Here is a 24,923-nt window from a genome sequence, read left to right as displayed (position 1 = left end):
CCCTGCTGCTTCCTTTTCCTCGCACGTCACTCCCGCCAAAAAGGGGTTTTCTTCCTCCTGTTTTTTCGTTTGGGGTGGAGGTGGGGTTTTCTGGATGGTTTTCGTCATGATCTTGGCATGTGTCTTTCCGAGTGACTTGGTAGGAGGGGGAATGGCGATGGGGTGTCTAACTCACTTTCTTTGGGTTAACGCGCAGATGTTTCTTGGCTGAGCATCTTGATAGCAACGGGGTGGGGTGGGGGTGTCTGGCCAATAGATATTCAAAATAAAATTTAAAAAGAGAGGTCACTTCTGCATTATGCCTAGTGTCGTCCATTCAGGTATCTGTGGAATCTTGTTACCGCAAAAATGATACTTACAGATTCTTTCTCTATCTACAAATATTTCCTTTTGCAGGTAGTAGAGTTCTCAGTATGTGTGCTATAGGTTTCGTAGATCCATCCAGCATTTTATGCAGGATACACATGCCAATTCCATATGTGCTAACTCTGGGTTGTAGTGAGTCAGGAATAGTTCTGATGTGAGCACCTCTTTCAGCTTTTCAAACGTCATCTTACATTCTGTGATCCAGTTCGAAACCTTGTCCTTGTTCATTTATAGGTGCATGCAATGTGTGCATGTTGGGAATAAAGGATTGGTACTAGTTAACTAAGCCTAAAAATCTTTGCAATGTTGTTATATTGTGTGGCTCAGGCATATTTTTATTGCTATGGATTTTTCTGGATCGGGCCATCTACCATTTTTGTCTATTATTCATACTATATTTTGTCGAGGTAAGGTTCACATTTAGTGTCTTTAAGTGTAAAGTCGTACTCATTTATCCTTTTGAAAACCTGAAAAACGTGTTTTCTATGTTGCGCTATTCAATGGAAAAATCAAGGCTGCTCAACATCGTATCAATTATCTGTTGAAAGATAACTTGTGTGACTTTGATTCTGAACCTATTGAATTTAAATAATCCTTTGCGAGTGGAAATACACAAAAGTTTAGATCCTCCTTCTTCAACGGAAATTTGTAAATACGCCTCACTCGGATTTATTTTTAAGAATATTTTCCCTCCATTAGTAAACACTTCCTCGGGGAATAGGTAGTGGGTAATGATAATCCATTAGTGCTGCATTCAACCCAGTCAAGAAGTCTGCACGGACTCTAATATCCTAAGATTTTATTTTCTTTTATACATGGTGAAAGACTGTAGTCGACTGTGATCAAAATTCCTGTTTTGACGAGTCTGTCCAGTTCTTTGTCTATCTTTTGCATAGAGGCGAACAGTATGCTCTGTTTCTTTTTTTTTTTTTTAGTCGTCATGTGCAATTGTTACGTTTTTATCCATCCTCTCCCATTGAGCCGACCTCTTTCTTTCTTTCTTAATGTTCCCTCTAAGGTGAACAAAACTCAAATTTTTTGGCACTTTCTCTACCTTATTTATAAATGATTTCAAATGTGTGTACCCTCCTCCCATTTCTTATGACATTGTAATCGGACTGACCCCTTTTTCCCCTTCTCCTGTTCCTCGGTTTCTTTCTTTTTCCCTTTTTCTTTTTTCTTTCTCATTTTGCTTTTTCTTCTTTTTCTGTCTGTCTGTCTGTCTGTCTGTCTGTCTGTCTCTCTCTCTCTCTCTCTCTCTCTCTTTATCTACCTTTTCATTTTATTTTCCTTTTTATTTCCCCTTTTATCATGTTAAGTCTTGACGCTCTCTTTCCCCCCATTGCTTCCTATATTTGGAGTCTAAAATGTCACTTAACCTATCACCCCCTCTCTTTCTTAATTTTAAATTTAACACTTTACTTTTACTAAAAAAATACATTATTTCTTCTTCTGTTTGAGTACTAGTCGTCTTTAGTGACACATAAGCCATATTACATCACCTGATGAAGACTTTTGGTTTTTACCAACCAATTGTCTGAAGCATTAGCATGTTCAGTGTAGCTACTATGTAATGTTTTTTATTAAATAAAAATATTATATGTTATTAAGCTACCAGAGATATTAAAGTCCATACATCATAATAACATAAAACCTATGTAAATTTATTTTACTTGTGCCAAAGAAAAGAAAATTTGGCTTTTGGTGCATCAGAATTGACAAACCCGAAAAACAACTTCAATGAATTAGTGAAGATTTTTCACACTTCTATGCTAGACACATTTTGGTGCCTGCATTTATTTGATTTCTGGATCTCCTGCCTGTTAAGTAGTGTTTACTTGTCATAAAAGCAAGTTCCCAATAGAATCAAATCCAGTAATAATATAATTGAAGCTATTTTGTCACTTAAGTTTATATTCTTTCCAGTGATAAGACACAAACACAAAGATGAAGACTGAAAATTTGCCTGCCAACAAAAATATAAGAGCTTATTTTTTAAATTAAAAAAATGTTGTTTTTTTTAAATATTTGATAGAAATTTAAAATATATTTTACTATGATCTTTTGCTTTTATTTCATTTCATATTTAAATCCATTTATTTCAAAACCTATTTTGTTAATCATTATTTTCCACATTGTATTGTCCATATAATATCCAGTTATTTCTAAAAAGGATGAACAATCGCTGCATTCCTAAATTGAATATCTCTATTATCTTTTAACTCCCGCTTACTGGGTTCGATTCTATCCTTTTCCAAATATCATTTTTAAACTTATCTACTTAATTACTGGGGTCTGTCCCTTTTTACATAACACTTCTAATAAGTGGTACATAAAAATTGTAGGATCTGCGTGTGTGCATGCATATATATATGCATATATATATGTATACATTTATTGGACTTCCGGTTCTTTGACTGTCGTGGCTCTTGTGGGCTGCGACGTTGTTTGGCTGTGGAATTTAATATGTATGCATGTGTGTGTGTGTTTATGTGTGTATGTATATGTGTGTGTATGTATATGTGTATATGTATGTATATATATATTTTTTTAAAAAAACAACAACAACAAAGCGGGAAACCAGTACTTGCATTAAGCTGGTCTGCAGTTTGACTTGTTGCTGGCTATCTTGCTCTTGCTTTAAGTGAATTCCAGTTGCAAAGGTAGCCAATGCCTACTAGTACACAGAAGTAATCGCCCCAAAACAGAACTAATGTTATCTTTACTAACAACTGTAGTTTAATTTGTATGGTGTGTGTTTGGGGGGGGGTACTGAATCTGTACTGGCTTTGTAATATATTTACTCTGAGCAATACAAGTACACGGGTCCTGATAGTTAAAAATAAATTTAGATAGTGAAAAAGAAATGTGAAAAAGAAATTGAACTCTCTCATTTCAGAATATTGTCATCTTTTGTTCACTTGACCCACTTAAAAATGAAGCACACCAAAATTCCTTTCAACAAAAAGGTGTGACACTCATTATGTTGGGGTGACATCGGGTTGCCTTGCTGATTTTCCAAAATCGACTATTATTATTAAAAAGTAAAATGAAAAATGTAGATATGAACATTATTATTGTTTTGTTAACTGCTATGTAGAAAAGTGTATGGAGAGAGAATGTTTTAGAAGTAGAAATGTTCAGTAAAATATTTAACTTAATGCAATCAAGGAGGGAATATAGTGGATAAACAAAATAGGTTTCTAACAGATAGAAAAACGTGATTCAAAAGTCACATGTTAAAAGATGTGAGTTGAATTACATCATAGCAAGGATTAGTGCGAATATATATAAAGAGAGAGACAGAGTTAGAAAAGGAAGATGAATAAAGAGAGTGGAGTGTTGGAGACAGGGTCTGTAATGGCACTGTTGAGGAAAATTCCAGATTTAAAGACCCGTGCAATCTTCTAACAGGAAAACATTGGGAATAAAAGCTGCATGAAAATATAACCAGAACTTTCTGATCGTTTCTTTGGATGAATGTTGATTTCAGCTTTGGACATTTCATCAATCAAGATCCAAATGAAGAAGGTAATGCTTCCCTGTTTGTCAGAATATAATTCCCCCAGAAGATGTTCTGTCCCTTTGTTGTTAAAGAAATACTTGTGGATAAAATGTTATACATTCCGTTTGTCGAACTCTTGTTGAAGCTAGATATATCTGTTTATTATATGTTACACACACACACACACACACACACACACACACACACACACACACACACACACACACACACACAACGAACATTACATAGACAACTATATAACATATACATGGTTTGGTCCCCTCGTTTATACATCCCTGTTTTGCATATACTCGCAATACACCCCTCCATCTTATACAGAACCCCACTATCTAACAATTGATTGATGAAATAAATAGGCAGGCAGGGTGCAATTAGGCCAACAACTCTGATTGGTTATTAGTTAGAGTAAGCACTAATACTATATGAAACAAACTACAAATTAATTATAATTTGTAAATTGAATTATAAGAGTCACTGGTGATGCAAACTTCCCAAAACCAACAGACACATCTAAAACCAGTAAGTAATCTTAAGATTCCATGCCTCCCTCCAGGAATAAAACATGAACGTTTCTCTTTATCTTATATATTTTTTCATACTCTCTCTCTCTCTCTCTCTCTCTCTCTCTCTCTCTCTCTCTCTCTCTCTCTCTCTCTCTCTCTCTAATATATATAACACTGGTACACAAATATTTTGGTGTCTTGTGTTTATGGGTCAATTCTTATAGTTTTTGATGCACTGATTACAAAAATGACATTTATTTTTGTACCTGATTAGCTCTAGTTGTTTTTGTGCCTAAAAAATTAAAAGAAAAAAATGCTTTGTTAAATGAAAGCATTTCGTGTTATATGTACTAACAGCTTATTCAATACAGTTTGAAAAAAGCAATACTTTCAAAAATTCAAAATGACATCAAAATCTTTTGTTTTAGTAGAGGATTGCTTTACTTGGAAAAATTTTGTAGATTTGAAATTACAAAAACCAAATATCGGAGACGTAAAACAATAGTCATTTTTATGTTAAAAATAGTATCCTTTTCAATTTCAGGAAGTCAGATTAAAAAAAAAAAAAGGTATTTAAAGTTTCGTATCTTTATACAACCTGTCTGGGGTTTTGTTTAAAAAGCATTAGTCTTTTTAGAATTGAATACATTTTTCACCTGTGTAAGTATGCTATCTCTTTAAAACTGTTGTGATTTTACTTTTTTCTAGCCTGTGACTTCTAGGCCAATATTGTTGATTATTATTGGAAAGTTCACTTAGATACAGCCGACGAGGGGGGGGGGGAGAAAAGACGGTTTAAGTCTTGCAACGAAATGTCGACATTGCTTACAAACAGTCTTTCCTTGTAAAAGTAACAAATGGGTAACAATGGTCGAAGTGTAATTTGTCTAAAAGACAGCAACAACTACTACCACAACAGTAGAGCGGCCACCCCTTTTCATCTACTCCAATTCTCAGTCAACGAGATTCACGCGTGACTGAAATGTCTATTTAACTTGTAAGGAATAGGCACTCAGGTTCTTTGATTAATGGACCACCGGCCGTGTTGGTCACAGCTACCAGCACTCCTTTCTTCCCCACCGACCTACCCTCGGCAAGTCAACCAATTGAAAATTCTCACAGTATCTACTTAGTGATAGTTTGAACTTTATAATTGTTCTCATTGCAGATATAATAACTAAACAGATATACAAAAATGGCATCAAGAATTAGATCCTTCAAGAATCACCCAGATTGATTTTGTTATATTTGAGTAAATGATAGAAAAAAATAGTGTAACAGATTTTATCCGAAAAGCTTATCTTATTTTGGTGTGCATCTCGGTGATCAAGACAAACCTTGGGCTCGACATATAGTTTGCAAAACATGTATTGAACATTTTAGGCAATGGACTCAAAGTTCTAAAAAATCCTTCAGGTTCGGAGTACCAATGATTTGGAGAGAACCACAGAATCACTTCAACGACTGTTATTTTGTGCAATTAATTTAACAGGAATTAATAAGAAGAAATCCCTAGTTTTCCCAAATCTTCCCTCTGCAATTCGACCAGTGGCTCATTGTGATGAAATTCCTGTTTTTAAAGAACTGCCTGGTCTACTCAATGAAATTTTAGATACAAGCTTTGAAAAACTAGACAATACAAATGATTCAGATTACCTACCACTATCCTCAAACCCCGTATTGCTTGATCAAGAACATCTTAGCGATTTTATAAGAGATTTAAACCTCTCTAAACAATCATCCGAACTCTTAGCTTCTCGACTCAATGATAGACATTTTTTGCAACCTGGGACAAACATTACTTTTTACTGAATACATTTCTTTGAAGAATTGACAGACTTTTTTTTTTTTCTTTTTTTTTTTTTCTTTTTTTGTGTAGATATTCCTAGACTTCTAAAGTTAGGTGTAAAAGAATGTAAACCAGAAGAATAGAGATTGTTTATAGAGAGCTCTAAAAGAAGTTTGAAACGTATGCTCTTACATAACTCTAATATGTATACACCTATACCTATTGGACACTCAAAAACACTAAAGGAAACATACGATGTTATAAAAACTGTCTTAACACATCTGAAATATGAAAATCATCAATGGGTTATTTGTGTTGATTTAAAAATGGTAGACTTTTTATTAGGACAACAGAATGGTTATACAGTTTCGTTGATTTCTGTGCTATTGGGATATCAGGGATAAAACAAATCATTAGAAAATAAAAAAAATTGGCCTGTTCGAGACAAACTTAATGTTGGTGCAAGAAATGTCATCCATGAGCAACTAGTTCGAATTGAAAAAATCATATTCCCGCCTTTACATATAAAACTAAGACTCATGAAACAGTTTGTCAAAGCTCTTGATAAAACTGGACAATGTTTTCGGTACATTTCATCTGCATTTCCAGGATTAAGTACTAAGAAACTAAAGGCTGGTATTTTCGATGGTCCTCAAATAAGAAAATTGATAAAAGATCCAAATTTTGCATTTCAATAAACGAAATTGAATTAGCTAGCTGGTTGAGTTTTGTTGAGGTAGTTGAAAAATTACTTGGAAATTACAAAGCTGAAAATTACAAAGATATTGACGAAAAGCTCTTAAATATCTTTCAGGCTCTTGGAATAAGCATGAGCATAAAAGTGCATTTTCTCCACAGACATTTAGAAAAGACTTTCTAACAATGTTGGCAATTTCAGTGACAAGCAGGGGAATAGATTTATCCAAGATATCAAAGTAATGGAAGAAGGTTGTCAAGGCCGACGGGCCAGAATAATGATGTCGGACTACTGCTGGTGTTTAAATTGAGACAAGCCAGATATTCGTACTTAAAAAGTCTTAAAAACGAAAATACTTGCCCTAAGAATATTATGTTATATTGTTGTAAGAATTGTTTTTGTATTCATGAGGAAAAAGCAAAAAAAACAACGAATTTATATTAGAAAATCTGTTCATGAAACCTTGTATGTTGTATTTTTTGCCACTTCTTTACAAAATTTCCTTAAAAGAAAGACAATTTTTATGATGAATGCAACATTTCATAGCTAAAAACCTAGAGCTAAACAGACAAAATGAGTATGATTTTTGGAATATGAAATAAGAAAACCATTTCTTATATATATATATATATATATATATATATATATATATATATATATATATATATATATATATATATATATATATGTTGTGTTGTGCAACAACAGTGAAAATAAGAACAATCAAGTCGAGGTTCGGTTAAGGAACAAGTGTATTAACAATAATGTACAAAGATAGGAAAGCGTGTATATCTGCTGGGCATTCAGCTAGCAGTTGAAGTGCAGTCGCATCTCTCTCACCGGTGTTGGAATTACTAGCGCTATTTATTCAGTGTAAATTTCTCAGTTCAAGGAAGGCCGGTATAACCCCCCCCCCTTTGAAAATATCTCATCTGGGATTAATAACGTTTTTGTTTTGGGCTCATCCTAATCAATTCTGTTGATTTCCGTTTTCTGTTTGATCTTCTGTTCTCCGGAGCTGTCTCTAGTATGGGCACCTGAAAAGTATCAAACACGGTGTCCATGATGTCCTCCTCAGGCGATCTGGTCACCTCACTGTTCGAGTATTTTTTCCGAATTTGGTTAGTGTGACGTTTGTGCATGAAGTCTGGTCCCTTAATCATGTAGACCATGTTGCCTATTTGTTTCTCAACAATGCTGGACTCCCAGAATGTCTTATTATTTTTGTGAATCTTGTAGAAGACTCTTTCGTACACTTTATACTGTTTTTTTGTTATCGGTTTTTTGACGTTTGGCCTATCCTGGTTTGTTAACAACTTGTGAAAAATCGATCTAACCTTGCGTCCAAACATAACCTCAGCAGGTGTCTTCAACATTTCGATGTTTGCATTCGAAGTAACTCTGTAGATTTGTAAAAGCTGTTGGATTGACTTATCCGTCAGCGACTCACTAGCTTTTTTCAGAGCTCTCTTGAATGTGTCAACGAATTTCTCTGCTTGTCCATTACTTCTTGGGTGGTATGGCGGAATGGTTATATGCTCGATTAGATGATCCTCACAAAAATGTTTAAATTCGGTAGACGTAAATTGCATTCCATTGTCTGTAAGAATGCAGTCTACTACTCCAAACCTAGCGTTCATACAGGAAGTTGAGAGTTACCTCGGATGTGGGATTCTTACATTTTAATACTTCCGGCCATTTAGATAGGCTGTCTACAACAATGAGATAGTAGAACCCATCTAGCTGTCCTGCAAAATCTAAATGAATCCTAGACCAAGGTCGGTCCGGTTTTGCTCACAAGCCGAATTGAGTCGGAGGAGCTTTCATAGGTAATGCACATCCTCTACACTCCCTAATTTTCCCTTCTATATCTTTATATCCATGTTTGGCCAATAAACGAAAGAGCACATAAGGCTTTTCATTCTTGATATACCTGGATGTCCTACATGGAATTCCTTGAGCTTTCTTTTCTGTAATATCGCAGGAATTACGACCCTGTCGCTATATAACAGAACGTTATCGCAAATTGAATAAATTTCTTCATCCAGTTAATTATTGTTGATCCTTTCTTTTGTGTGTATAATAAATTCGTCCACCTCTGCCTTACTCTTAATATCATCAAGTGTTACTGGAAGTTCTCTTATTGTGTCACATAACGTATTTTTTACTTCAACTTCCGCTTGAATGGCTGCTATTACCATATCCTCCAATGATTCTGTCTGCTTAGGGATTAACCTTGATAACCCGTCTGCATGACCAAATTTTTTAGATGATACATACTCCATTTGAAAATTGTAATTCAGAAGTATGGTACCACATCTTTGGAGTCTATTCGCCGTATCTTGTGACAGTCCCTTTTTTGATCAGAAAATCGTTAATAATGGTTTGTGGTATGTTTGTAACAGAAATTGCCTACCGTGCAGGAAACGATGAAATTTCTTTACCGTGAATTAGCGCCTCTTTTCAATTTGTGAGTAGTTCTTTTCGGCTGGAAAAAGTAATCGGGATTACTGTGCTATGGGTTTCACTTTTCCATCATCCATTTTGTGTAAAATGCATGCTCCTATGCCATAGGAGCTGGCATCGCTTGCAACTATAATTTCACGTTTGGGATTATAATATGCCAGAAACAAGTCAGACATTAAAGTCTCTTTAATTTTCCGAAATGCTTCTTCACACTCTTGCGTCCACACCCATTTTTGGTCTTTCCTTAACAGTTTATTTAAAGGCGACCTTAGTTTATGCATATTTGACACAAATACATTGTAGTAATTTGCCAAACATAAGAAACTTTGTAAAGACGCAATATTTTCTGGAGCAGGCATATTCTTTATTGCACTCGATCTATCTGGATCCGGCCTTCTTCCATGTTTATCGATGATTTGCCCCAAGTATTTTATTTTCTCCATGAAAAATATACATTTTTCCTGTTTTACTTTAAATCCATAATCCTGGATTCTTTTGAATACTTGGTTTACATGAGCTTTGTGTTGTTCTTTGCTAGCGCTTTTCATTAACACATCGTCCAGGTACCCTACTGCAAAATCCAACCCATTTAACATAATGCCCATAATTTACTGAAAAATCGCAGGGGCAACTTTGACACCAAAAGGAAGTCTGTTAAACTTACACAATCCCTTATGGGTATAAATACATAGCAGCTATGAACACTCCTCATCGACTGGAACTTGTAAGTACATGTCACTGAGGCCGATTTTAGAAAAATATTTCCCTCCGCTCTTTTTCACAAATATCTCTTCAGGGCTCGAAAGAGGATAATGGTGATCTTGTAATGCCCTGTTTAAGCCTGTCACGAAGTCGGCACAAACCCAAATCTCCTTACTCTTCTTTTTGATGTAAACCGTAGGGGCAGACCACGCACTGTGATGAATTTTTGCGATGACACCCATGTTTTTGAGTCTTTCTAATTCACTGTCTATCTGTTCTATAGCGGCATATGGAACATTTCTTTTCTTTCTGAACACTGGCTCTTCATTTACTTTTATGTCAAATTTTGCTACCGCTTTTGTACACCTTCCCAAACCGCCTGAAAATACGTCTGGGAAATTCACTTTTAACTCCCTCTTAAGTTTTTCTGCCTCCATATTCGAATCCTCAACCTTTTGGTAAAATGAGCTTAAAGGCAGATCCCATAGTCTAAACTTCTCGAACAGATCAGTTCCAAAGAGGTTGTTTGATTTTCACATGACAAAAATTCTTGCTTTTTCGGCTCTGTTCTGAAAAAGAATATTCGTCAATAATTCTCCTTCGAAGGTAATTTTTTCGCCACTGATGCTTCTCGCCATTTTATGTGATTTAATCATAGTGGGTCTCCCAAGCCTCTTCCATGTCTGTACATTAATAATGGAAATGTCAGACCCACTATCAAGCTCTAGCCTTACTTTCTTTTTAAACATTTTGACCTGTACATATTTCCGGATATTTTGTTTCTCAGGTTCAATTTTCGTAAGTTTAATGGATGTCTTTCTACCAGATTTTTTTCTACAATCCGATACTTTATGCCCTTTTTAGTGGCAGTTGTCACATTGTGAATTTGTAGGGACACTCATTGTACCAATGTTTATTTCCACACCTCCAACATGGTCCAGGTGGATGTTTTCCCTGTTTCTTTCTCTGGTTATTTTTTGAGGTCGAATTTTTCTTTTGATGGATCTTTTTTATATGCGACACTCCGCTTTCCTCTATGTCATGACTGTCTTGTTTCAACGCGATAAACCATTCACAGTCTTCCGCTAAGTTTCACAGTTTTAAATTCGGTTTGTTTTTGAGTTTATTTAAAACACGATGCCTGATTTCAGCGTCTTTATTTCAGACCAGCCCTTGCACAAATATTAAACATTTAAAATTATCTGATGATAATTCCTCCAGTTTAAAATCGTCGCAATGCTTGTTCACTATACTTGCATAAGTAGTGTAGTCGTCTTCCTCTCTTCTAGTAACATTCATACATTTATATTGCCTATGGAAAAGAGACGTTTTTGCAGAAAACAGTTCTGTAAGTAGCGTAACTGTTTATTGGAAGCTCAACTCACTGTTTTTTTTGGGGAGAATAAAATTCACAAACTTTGTATGCTCGGCTATTCCCAATTTCCTTAGTAAAAGCCTAACTTTTTTCGCGTCTGACCAGGTACCACAATCCGATATAAAAATATACTCATATCGCCTATAGTACTGGACGAAAGTGACAGCATCTTCTGGATTATAATTGAAATTTTCAATAGCGGCACACACAGCTGTTTGAGAAAATGCGTTATGATTACCGTCCGCTTTAGTTAACTGTATCGCATCCAGAATATTTCCTTGTTCATCCTGTGTTTCCATCAATATTTCCTCGAAGCGTTTCTGCTGTTGAAGCATTTTTTCTTCAAATGCTTGTTTAAATGTCTCTTCTCTTTCTTCTTGTTGTTGAATTTGCTGCTTTTGCAAGGCAAGATTTTGCTCTGCTTGGAATTGGAACAATTCCAACTGTGAATCTTTAAATTTCGCATCCATCATACGAATTCAGTTTATAATTTACGCTTGTATTAAAGAAATATTCCTTAGTAAAAAACAAAAAATCAACCAAGTTTTCTTTCCCAATTCTTTTGTTTGAAGAACAACAGTTTAGTTGTCCTTTTGTAACTTAATTTGTTGAACGCTATATTTCTAATCTTACTAGAAACAATCCAGCGAAATAACATTTGTTTAACATTTTTTTTATTTGCACACGTTTTTACATAGCAAAAATAAAATCTCTCTCTTTAAATATCTGACGAATTCGTATGGGAAACTTTTAGGGTTTTCTTTACCCTCATTGCCTTTTGCAAAAAAAATGACTTGATTCTTTACGTGTTTGCTAAGCACAAATGACATATGCGAATAATTATTTTTCACAGTCTGTCTCTTTTTCTCTTGACAAAGTCAAGTGTGTTTTTTTTTCAAATCCTAGATGTTATCGAAATAACGATAAACTTACACAGTATTTGCTAGTTGGTTTTGGACATTTAACTTTGCAGAAGAAAATTCTTACCGTAGGAAAAATGGCTTCTGGTGAAGAAAAAATGAACACTTTTTCTCTTTCTAAAACACTTGGTAAGTGTGTTCAATTATCAAATAATTGACAACATTCACGTTTTTCGCTGTAGATTTTGGTAGCAAGTTTTTTCCTGTTGCCAAATTACTATTGTAGTAATTAATTTGCTGTTAATCCTTGCATATCCAAATATTTGTTGAAATGATAAAGGTGTTCTGCCATAAAGATTTTACAAATCTTTATTTCAATCACTTTTTGTGATTCTCTGCAGTGAAGGTCGTTTCGATTCCTTGTCGTCAATCTGTTGTGTCGTGGAACAACAGTGAAAATAAGAACAATCAAGTCGAGGTTCGGTTAAGGAACAAGTGTATTAACAATAATGTACAAAGATAGGAAAGTGTGTATATCGCATCTCTCTCACCGGTGTTGGAATTACTAGCGCTATTTATAGTGCTAATTGGTGTAAATTCCTCTGTTCAAGGCAGGCCGGTATAACAATATATATACAATTAAGTCGCTTGAAGTTTCCAGATTAAACCTAAATAGCAACGTATCTTACTAAATGGCTAGGAATACTAATCAAATAGTAACGTTTTCCCTTATTCCCCTAAACTGCTACATGATCTTAATAAGATTTTAATTAAAATTTTAACCCTCATCCTCGAATAGTCTTTGAGCCTTGATAAGTAATGACCCCTTAGTACATAAAAGTGAAGAATTTCACCATTTCGATAACTATTTTCTCTATTGCATAAACAATTATATGTATTTCAAATATAATTATCAAATTATTTTATCCATGGGAAGAATTGATATGGGAATGGTATGAGAGATGCAAAAGGTGAGTTTTAAAGACAGGTTTAGAGCTGATGCTTTCAGAGGAAGGTTTAATCTGGAGAGTATAAGAAGATGTTCACAGGACAGGAGACTTTGTTGGTTTGGTCACATTGATGAGAATTCTCGGGTTAGTAGATGCAGAACATTTGAGGTAGCAAGGTATGTTGGCTAGAAAGCATGGGAGGAAGCGATAAAGATTGATTTGAGAGAAGGTTATATAAAAGCATATTAGAGATAGGTTAGTTTGAAAGTCAATTTCTGAAAGCCGTTCAACACATGCCAGCATGTAAAACCGAATATGATGATGATGTTACCTGGATACTGAAGTCTTTCTATTTCTTTTTTTGTATCGATATCTTTAGCAGATTTTATCAGTTCTTGTCTTCCAGGATGTATGATAACCACAGCCAATTCCACAGTGTCAGGATTATTTATTATGAATTCCCAAATAGTGCAGTAAATTCGCTTGAGAATTCTTGGATGAAATTTCATTCCCCCAGTGCCGATGACCGGAAATGCAATCTTGGGTTTGTTTGGCTTAAACATTTCAACAGCAGTTTGAAGACACTTGGTAACAACCTCTCGAATTTCCTTGAAAATATATGAAATAATAAAATAACTAAACATGCAGTATGGATAAGAAAAAACAAATTTAGGAAAAAGGAATACCACTTTTTTGGGAGCTGGATTTTCCCCACATTAAAAACCGACCTTGTGTCTAACTCTGCCCTCGTGGGGCGGCAAGTAAATAGGACAATTAATATTATGTCAACAGATTTTGTTAAATATTAGCTGGATATTAAAATTTCCCTTTTGATGAGAACAGGCATTTTGTCTCTAAAATAGTGTAAGTTTACATCACGTCAGCGTCACTATATCTTGTATCGAACAACCCACTCAGAGTGATGTCCCCCTGAATGACGTCACTTCTTTCTTTCTAATAAAGGACCAGGCAGTTGCCATCTTGCTAGCGTGTCTTGTTGTCCTTCAAGCTTACAAACACAACATGGTGTCAGAAGCGAAATAAAAAAGCTGAGACACTACACACCAAAATGTTTAAAATCATAAATACCATTTCAATAAAATAACCAAGTAGTGTAGGTCGATAAAAGGAGTAGCAACGAAATCACCCAGTCAGAACAATAGGCGAAATGGATAAAAAGATTTTTAAGATATCAAACAGTATCTGGATAAAACAAACAACCAGAGAGCAAAAAATAAACTCGTTAATCTACTGCATATGTGACAAAGCAGACGATATACTTTCAACCTCTCACCAGGGGAATTACAAACAATGAACATGGTCAAAGAAGGTTCAACAAACATTTTACAGCTACCACAAGTCCAGTGTACGAGAGATTTGGATTAAACAGCCACTTCAAACAAGAAAGTAAGTTGATTGATTCATTTGTAAAATTTGATAGTAAAAATTCTTGTAAAAACTGTGAGTTTGATCACCTACAAAATAGTCTCATTAAAGGTTGCATAATTATCGGATGTTTGGACCCCTAGTTATCCGAAACCTTACAAATGATCTCAGACCTAACTTTAGAAGATGCCATAATGTGTGCTCACCAAAATGAAACTATAAAGAAACAAAAACACTTATTGAGGTCGCCGGAAAGCTTATCCAAAAAGCATCTGGCCGAAAACGATGCATACGTCCACACAGTAGGTAATGGCAATAAAAAGAAACAGTGTACCACAAGCTTCAAGGGAGATTACTCCTGTTTCCTCAATTGCAACAAGAATACTGTCTACAGGAATCCATACCAAACTACAAAACAAAAATATTCTCTGTGAGTGCAATAACCAGGGTTGGGGTGCTTAAGATGCAGGAACAAGAAACGCCACTCAAGACAGGCATGTCCTGCCACACCGGTAATTATTACCACTTTAGAGTCATGTGCCACTTCAGCTAATGCTGAAAAACAAAGATTGTACATAAAATACAACAATTACTCTTATAACATTAATAGCAAACAAAATGCCTTCCTAAGCGCCATGTCACTAGGCCAGATGATTAACAACAGACCCTAGAGAGTCATTGTAAACATCAACCGGAACTCTCTAAAGTTTAAGTTGGACTCTGGTGCTGACATTGCAGCAATCCATGAACATGTTCACAGGGAAATGAAAGGCATACCATGCCTTGAAACTGCCAATGAATCCCATCATGGCCCACGATGCACATGCCTGCATTGTTCAGGGAAAATAATTAACATTGTTGACAATAAACAAACATAACAGGCAATATTTCATCCCCAACCTAGAAGAACAATTACTAGTTATTGAAATCTGAATCTAGTCACGGTTCACCCAAGTCTACATAATATTAAACATAACCCGTAAAACCCAAGATGTGAAATTCCTAAATTATTCTCTCATCTAGGCAAATTTAAACTCTAAAACCAAATGCAGAATTTTATTCCATCCCACTACCTCTAATGAAAGTTGAATTACAGTGAATGGAGGAGATGGAGGTCATCAGTAAAGTGGAGAAGGTCATCAGTAAAGTGGAGAAGGTCATCAGTAAAGTGGAGAAGCACACTGAATGGTGCCCACCTATGATTGTGGTCCTTAAACAAAACAGGAAGGTCCGAATATGTGTCGACCTCACCAAACTGAATAAAAATGAGTTACATCTGTCACCCACGGTTAATCACCTATTGGCTGAACTGGGAAAAGCAAAAATAATGATGCTACTTGTGGGGGGTTAGGGTTAGGGTTAGGGTTGCTACTTGTGGGTACTAGCAAATCTCACTTACAAAATTTCAATCGATAGTCATAAGTTATTAAATTATAATTCATTTCTGCTTAATATCTAATTATAAATTCTTAGTTCTTGCATTTAACTTTATTTATTTATTATTTTTTATCAATATTATTATTTTAATAAATTATTTTGAAAGTAATATTTGAAAGGTCGCATTTCACATACTTTTACAAATTTAATATTCGACAATATAGTATTAATAAGCAATTTTTCGAACCAGTTACTTAGTTAAGTATAATTTTTGTGCAACATTGAATAGATCCTAATTCCCTAATAATTAGGTTTCAGAGTTTCCTAATCTCATAATAATACGTACTTTTAGTTTTAATTAGATACTAAAAATTCTTGTAAAGTGTGTGTCGGGCGAGGTTGTTTCAACATATACAGTTTAAGTGAAATCGGATTCGAATTTTACTTTAAGTTATTTAAGAATTATTAATGTTATTAAGACATAATATAATAGATTATGTTTACTTCTGATTTAATTTACTTTAGCCCTTCCTACCCTATGAATTCTTTTTTTCACTTTTAATTTAACTTATAATTTCAAAATGAATTCATAGACGTTTAGTTAATGTATATATATATATATACATACAAAAATATAGCTTACCTTAATTGTTGTTTAATAACTATACCTTATTATAAATATAAGTGTTTTTACATCCATTCTAACAATTAACACATTTGGCTTATATATTTGAGTCCACACATCAATCGTACAATAATCACTTGTTTCAATATATACAGTTAATTTTAAAATCAATATTTGGAATCTGATTACTATAAAGACATTTGTAATATTAATAATAATAAGTTTAACATGTCTAATCATTACGATCAATCTAGAATTTATAATATTACGATTAACTACTATTCCCTATTCTAATTTCATATTTAATTTTTCCTCCACATCTAATGATATAATATAGTTGTATGCTCTTTTTTATCACTCTAATTATATATGTGTGTGTGTGTGTGTGTGTGTGTGTGTGTGTGTGTGTGTGTGTGTGTGTGTGTGTAAATAAATGTAATTGAAGTGTTCCTGGTTTAGGACAACAAAATTAAAGAAATAAAAAAGAAAAGAAGAAAGAATTCGTCTTTGCAAGCGAAAAACTCCTGGGTTCGAGATCACCACTGTCACCAACCTTCGTCTGTTTGCCTCTCCCCGAGCTAACCTGTCAACTCCTTTTATACATGTCTCTTGCGTGATTTCGTGTGATTTCGCCTGACTTCCACCAGAGCACACTTTTTAAAACTATGGGTGCCATCTTGATTTCTCTCTTTCTCTCTTTCGCCCAACCTTGCCCGACACACACTCGGTATGACATCTGTTCGTTTGATCTGTTTTTCCCTTTCTTTTTCTCCTTTTTTTCTGCTAACTTTAAACAACATGCCTCTTTGATCTCTGGATCACATTTCATAATCCCTCATCTACTGTGTCAGTCGCCTTTCCCTCTTGGTCTCTGAGGTGTCTTGCCATCCTCCCGCTGCACATCGTTTTCCACCATGATATCAAGAATATGTCTCAGTACTCCGTCTACCATAATGTTGTTGCTAGTATTATTCCCAGTTATGCGTCCTTTGCTCTACTGTGTGGTACATCGCGCCCCTGGGGGCTTAACCCATACTTCATCACCGAGTTTGATGGTCCCTGTTGTCTCCCTGCTTGCTGGCTCAACCCTAGGATGCCTCTAGGAGTATTTGAATATTGACAGGTATGGAACTGTCCATTGCTGTTGCCCCGATCTAGGCGACATGTTGTACCAATAGACCGCTTGCTCAGGCGATGTGTTCCCTCTCTCTGCCACTGCCTTTATTGTCTGGTGGTTTCTTTCTACAATCCTGTTGCCACTGGGTCTATAGGCAGCTCTAAAGAATTGATGGGCATTCCATTTCTTTAGAACATCCACATCTGCTGTCGATCTAAATGCAGTACCATTGTCGGTTAGAAGCTCTTCCATGGGACCGCGCTCCAGAAACATCACATCAAGGGCTGCTGCTATTTCACTGCCCGTTTCACCTTGTAGCCTTTTCCATAGGACAAAGTGTCAATCATCGGCACATAAAGTCAACACATGTAATGGGTGACATCAACTGCGAGTCTTTCCCAAGTCCCAGTCACACCTAGTTCTCCAGCTTCGTGTGCCTTGAAGAAGGGTCATTTGACTGACACTTGTCACAAGTCCTGACCACTTGCTTCACTTGTTCCTTTGGGACACTTGGATTAACTTTTCTGACCAGGTACAATATCCTCTCTACTGCCATATGGTGCAGATTGTGCAACTCTCGCACCCCAGAGTTATCCAGATGAGTCATCACAGCAATATGCTCTTTTGTTGGCATAAGCCAGCTTTTTATCACTCTTGTGAGAGCATCTGCTTTGTTCTTCTCAGAGGCCACCATGATTATGCACAGCTTCTAACTGCTTGCATCACACCACACGACACCATCCAGTGTTCGTGGCACATTCCACATTCCCTGAACTGGGTCTTGCTTTTCCACTTCTTTCAGGACCTCTTCAATCAAGGCAGTCATTCTTCCTCCAACTCTATCATCCCATCCTCTACCTTTGGCATACTTCTCGATGTAGCTGCATGCTGGTCTAAGCCAGTCAGCAATGGGGTAATGCCTGATCAGCTTGCCGCATATCGAAAAAAGCTCCCGCTTATTGAGCTCTTCTTTTATTTGTGGGATTTAGTTTCCCCATCGAAATTCTAGGTCACCCGACACATTTCATTTCAGCTTTAGTCCCAAAGCCGCTCCCCCATCCAATTCTTCCGGTGCCTTGGCGACCAACCCGAACTTCTTCAAGTGAACCACGACCTCCCCTACAGTTACCAGAGTTTCATTCACGAGGATGTCGTCGATATATGAGCTCACGGTGCCATCTCCCTTCCCCATTTTTTCTAGAATCTTGCTTAGAATGGTTGACATGATCTTGGGAGCCGAGTTCAGCCCGAACCCCACCCTCATAAGGCAGTAGATTCAGCCTTTATATCTGACCAACTGGTACTTCCAGAGTTTCTTGGCAACGCGGAGTTGCAAATAGGCAGATTTTAGATCAACCAACTTGGAGGCACCATTCATTTGCCGCCATTCTCTGATGGTCTCATTGCATATATCTATAGCATCACCCCCAGTATGGCACTCGACGTGTCAGTTCCATTCTCGGAAATCTAGTACTTGTCTGATCTTTCCTTTTGTTGGTTGCAGAACGGCTATTAATGGCAAGATGCTTGATTCGATGTCATTTGTCCACGGCAACGGTATTCCATCCTCGATTCATTTGTCCACTTCTCATTCAAAATCCTTTCTTGTTCCTCCTTTGAGTGAGTTATCGTAACATGTCACCCTGTTTGTTAACATCGGTGGTTCATTCTTTCATGCCCACTCCACTGTCCACTGATTCCCATCGAATTCCACTCTAAAATCCGGATCACTGATTGATATCCATTTCTTTTCTCCAACCTGTTTGATTCCTTCGTTGATCTGCTCTGTTACTGTGCATCCAGCTGGCCTCATGCTATTGCTGCCAACTGTGACACTTCCAAGTCGGCATGTTACATCAATTCCGACAATCGCTTGGACGCCAGGCACCAGGTGATCAGTGACAACCACATGGACTCTCATCCAGTGATACTCGATTTCAATGGTGACAGTGCTCCTCCCTCGACATTTCACTCGTGACCCATCGAATGCCACTACTTCGCCCTTCCCTTTCCATCTTCTCTCAAGGCTAGCGTGCACCATCACAACATAATATTAGGAAAATAAACAGTTTCAAACAATTAAAAATCCAACCGCCGGATACAACGCGCGGCTCTGTACAGACTTCTTTCTCCAAATTTACAGCATGGCAAGGAATTATTTAGCCCACTTCAAAAATTGAACAAAAGACGACATTAAAAAGAATGGTACTCATGCAGAATTTGACTCCCCCCCCCGGATTCCAATTATGGTTAGGGTTTGATCGGCAATCACCGGATTAAACCGAGCATTGTTCAAATGTTGAAACACTAAATCAACATTTAAAAAATTTTTTTGCATGATTAATTAATTAATGATGGGAGTATTATTTTTTCTGTTTATTTTCTGTTTAAAAGTATATATATATATATATATATATATATATATATATATATATATATATATATATATATACTTTTGTCAAATTATTGTCAATATCAATAAAATGAACCATCGTTTCTTAAACGATCGTACAATCTAGTTGGTTTTGTTTGGTTTTCCTTTTGAAACTGATTTTTAATTCACAATTGTGAATCGTTTTGCTCAATATATATACATAGCTTAATCGCCATATATATTTTATAAATTACTATATATATATATATATATATATATATATATATATATATATATTTATAAAAGAGTCCGAAGTAGGCATTTACCTGGAGTTTTCATTTTTCATATCAGTTCAGTTTCTCTTAATTTGCGTGTCCTGTTTACTGAAAGCGGTTTCAATTTATTTTATTAACAATCTGGAGTCATTTTGGAGCGGAATTTGAAGCTCATGTTCTATAATTATAAAAATATGAAATTCTATGTTCAATGATAAACAGATCCATCGGACCTATATAATAATTTATATACCGGACTCATTATATAAACAAAGAAAATTTCTCCAGGAAAATGCCAACTTCGGACTATTACCTTGTGATGTGGATTACTCAAAATATAGATTGGATCACATTACCTCATTGCTATCAAAGACATTCACTTCGGATTTTACCATGCAATTTGGATGTGAATTTCTATATCCTTTTCATTAACTTCCCTTACTCTATGATATTAAAATACTTAAAAAAAAACTTTTAATTGTGATTTCCCATGTCTCACTAACTGACAAATAAGGTATAAACCATTATAATTATTTGCTAATATTTTCTCCTCAGAAGAGATGGTAGACATCGAAATCCTATAGGATAAGGAGTTATAATATTTCAAATGTGTAATTTTTTAAAAAAATTATTGAATAACAAAAATTTGATATATAACTATATATATAACTCTCTCTCTCTCTCTCTCTCTCTCTCTCTCTCTCTCTCTCTCTCTCTCTGTAACACCAAAGAGAGGCAGCATGAAATCGTCAGTGACCATTAACTTTTAGTTAAGACGCAGTAGTATTAGTTGGGAGAACTTCTTTGGTTGTTGAGGACATGGGGCATCGTCCTCATATTGAGAATCGCCACCCCATGTGGGGGCGAATGTAACACCAAAGAAAGGCAGCATCAGACCATTAGGGTCGATGTGACGCTTTTTATTTAACGTTAGTATTTTATCCCGGGCAATATTGGGTAATTGAAAGATAGATGTTAAGATCTTATTCCGGGCAACACCGGTTAACTAAAAGATATATGTTAATATTTTTTGTCCCGGGCCGACATCGAAAAAGAAAGAATTTCAATTCTGCCAAAGTATTTTTTCTCCCTTTCTTCTTCAAAGCATGATTCGATTATTGATATTTTTTCTCTGATTTGAACAGACGCATTGGTCAGGCTCAAAGAACGCGCCGACCGGTGACAAATTCAAAGACACAATTTATGTGTCAGCTGGAAAAACAACAGATAGATTATGCTTTTGCTTTGAACTAAAAACAACACACACACACACACACACACACACACACACACATATTTGTTGGCATCACAAAATATAATTGTGACAAGATCAAAACAAAGATAAATAATTTCTTTGGAGTTAAAATTTCACACACGCATTTGACGGCTTCAAAGAATGTTTGTTGAATCAAATATTAAATGATTTGGTATGACTGATAAAACCATTTGAACCCGAGTTCAGAATGTTGAACCCGAGGTCGATTCCGGTGCAACGATGGTGACAATTTCCGATACAGTCATATCCAGTGCAAAAAAGGAAATATTTTTTTCCTTTGATAAAACTGAGTATAAGAGAAATGAATCCAAAATATTAATTGAACCCAAAATAATATTCCTAATGTTTTCATTCTCAAGCTGAATCGCAGTTTTGAAATTTAGATCAAGAGATTTTTCAATTTTCAATAACATATTTTGTCGAGATGTTAACAGAATAATGATTTGTTTATTTCCTTTGATAATGAACAAGTGTCACATCTAAGGGCAGAATTCACAAAGCATTTTTTTTCTGGACGCAGTTTTCTTACTGACGCGGTTATCGCGTATTACGCAGTTTCCGAATTATCCAATGAGAGAAAACTGGTTATTTTCTATCGGGCGTTTTTGATTGATCGGGGAGGAGTTAGAATTATTCTTGGACTGTGGGAGGTGGCCAATTTTTTGTCATCAGTCAAATTATCCAATGAGAGAGAATCAGACGATTTGGTTATTGAGCATTCTGATTGGTCGGGAAGGAATTGGTAATTGTCGCCCCGCCCAGTGCTCTACTATATAAGGACCAAGAAAGTCAGAATTAAAACAGAGACAGATTCAGATTCAGATTAAGAACAGAAGTCGAAGTAAAACAGAGCGAGTCCGAGAGTCAAGCCACCTCACCTCTTCTCTCTCTCTCTCCCCCCTCGCCTATTGCCCGATAACTAAAAAGGTTTAAGTTAATAGACTTGTGAATTCCAGCAAGTGGAAGCCCCACTTAGAAGTTTAAATGCTTGCTTACAAACTCATACTCCAAACTGTACATATGTTTGTATACATTTCTTTTATGGTTCTCCGGAGTCTTTGTTATTCAAAATTCCTTGATGTGCTGATGTTTCATTATTATTTTTTTTTTACTTGTGGAACTGCTTCCGTCAACGAGCACCCGGTATCTCCGAAGACGAAATCTCTAGACGATCACAGAAGATCCGGCCTTGTGGACATTGCAGCAAAGACGATTCCACCAACGCACTGAAGAAGGGCTTACTGGGTGACGCGACGTACCGGCGCAGTTTCATACTCTCTCTCTCTATATATATATATATATATATAAAACTCTCTGTATATATAACTCTCTCTCTCTCTCTCTCTCTCTCTCTATATATATATATATATATATATATATATATATATATATATATATATATACAATCAGGGTTGCAGAGTCGGAATCGGAAGGAGTTGGATAAAAGAGGAAATACGAGTAGTTGACGGCCTTAGTCGCATAAGGTATAATTAGTTGTAAAGTTTTTGGCAAAGAGTTTGGCTTTGTCTGATGCTGACGAGATTACTTCAAGTCCATTGATGATGGTTGGGATAGAACACACGCTTCTGTTCAGGATCATGTTTGCTATTTGCCAAAAATGGTGGTAACCAAGCCGCTACTTAGGTACTTTTGACTTAATGGACTTAGCATACAACTCTCTCGCATTCTTTATTACTCTTTTACAGTGATTGCTGGCAGTCCTAGAATCGGCTTTAGTCTCAGTATTGCTTCTAGTTTTTCCTTTGATCCTCTTTCCATAAAGGTAATATTATCTTTTTAAAAAATTATTCTCTGTATAATTTGTGTCTTTACTCCCCTCTTCTGGAGAGAAGCGTTTGGCTTCGAAATGCCATGGTCTAACGAGGTTTCCCTAGCCCAAAATATTGTAATCCTTTTTGAACTGAAAGCGTAATTAAATTTAATTGTAATTTTTTTTAATCCTTTTGTTATCTTAACGTATTCTATAATACATTAGTTTGTATTTTTAAATGTATTTATAATGTATTTCTAACCAGATTTCCCAACTCCCATTCTTATCTGAATTCATTTTAACTGGCGAGTCTACTCCCCATGTTATACAATAAAATAGGATAATGAAATTTTGTAAGATGGACTTGCATTTAAAAAAAAAGCTTTAAAATTTTATCCTTCCCTTAATCTGCCTTTAAAATAGATACTAAAAAATTAATTTATTTTATTGTATTATTTTATTCCATTTCTATATTCTGTGCTATCTACCCACTTGAAACTATTTTCCCAGATTTTTCTCGCATGTCATTTGTTTGTAATATATTAGTAATAGTTAGCAATATATGTAATATATTAGTAATAGTTAGCAATATATGTATATACACAATAGAAAATGTGGAAATATGCATCTCTTTTCTAGAATTCATTCCCTTTGGTAATCTGTGATCTCTGAACGTATATACCATTCACTGGACAAAGCGGGGGAAGGCAGAGCGGTAGCTCTAGATATATCTAAGGCTTTTGACAGGGTATGGCATGAGGGTCTCCTCAGTAAAATCAGATCATACGGTATCACTGGTAGAATACTTAACATAATTAAATCCTTCTTAGATAAGAGAAAAATCCAGGTAGTCCTCGACTGTCGCACATCTAAACAATATGATATAAATGCGGGAGTGCCCCAGGGTTCTATCCTTGGACCTCTATTGTTCCTGATATTCATAAATGACCTCCCCGACAACATTGCCTCTGAGATGGGTATATATGCTGATGACACTACACCCTATGGTAGACACGACAGGAAGACGAATGAACACATTTCTAAAGAAATGGCAGAAACACTAGAGGAAGACCTCCAATCTGTAGTGGAATGGGGACAAAAGTGGTTGGTCGCGTTCAATGCTGCCAAGACTAAACTAGTTTCATTCAATAATTACAAGAAACCCTCTCTACCACCCATAGCAATGGCCAACGACTCTTTATCTGAGAGTCCATCTTTCAAACTCCTTGGCCTAACGTTCACAGGAAACATGAGTTGGAACAATTACATTGAAGGCATTGCCAGGGCCGCTGCAAGAAAGGTAGGCTCTCTCTACCGTGCTAGAAAACTACTAACACCCGAAAGTATCCTGTACCTCTATAAGGCCACCATTCGCCCATGTATGGAGTATTGCTGCCACATCTGGGCTGGTGCATCTGCTACTAGTCTCTCGCTCCTTGACAAGGTTCAAAAGAGAGTCGCAAACCTGATAGGCCCTGAACTGGCATC

The 24,923-nt window shown here is 35.9% G+C and overlaps 2 protein-coding genes across 4 annotated transcripts in view; one reads left to right on the top strand and one right to left on the bottom strand.

The window, feature by feature from the left end:
- The window catches only part of LOC145252585 (mitochondrial potassium channel-like), a 388,073-nt gene that overhangs the window by 247,678 nt on the left and 115,472 nt on the right, over nt 1-24,923 (top strand). The gene's annotated exons all lie outside the window — the stretch shown is intronic.
- Nucleotides 1-24,923, bottom strand: part of LOC145252580 (protein mono-ADP-ribosyltransferase PARP11-like) — a 94,650-nt gene that overhangs the window by 22,698 nt on the left and 47,029 nt on the right. For all 3 annotated transcript variants that reach the window (XM_080112232.1, XM_080112230.1, XM_080112231.1), the window contains one exon: nt 13,566-13,842. In XM_080112232.1, coding sequence (XP_079968358.1) covers nt 13,566-13,842 — 277 coding nt within the window. The remainder of the gene's footprint in view (nt 1-13,565; nt 13,843-24,923) is intronic.

The sequence above is a fragment of the Euprymna scolopes genome, chromosome 29 (genome assembly GCF_053919585.1).
Source record: "Euprymna scolopes isolate OS-2025 chromosome 29, ASM5391958v1, whole genome shotgun sequence".
Taxonomy (NCBI): Eukaryota; Metazoa; Mollusca; class Cephalopoda; order Sepiida; family Sepiolidae; genus Euprymna; species Euprymna scolopes.
This window is presented reverse-complemented; position numbering and strand designations above follow the sequence as displayed.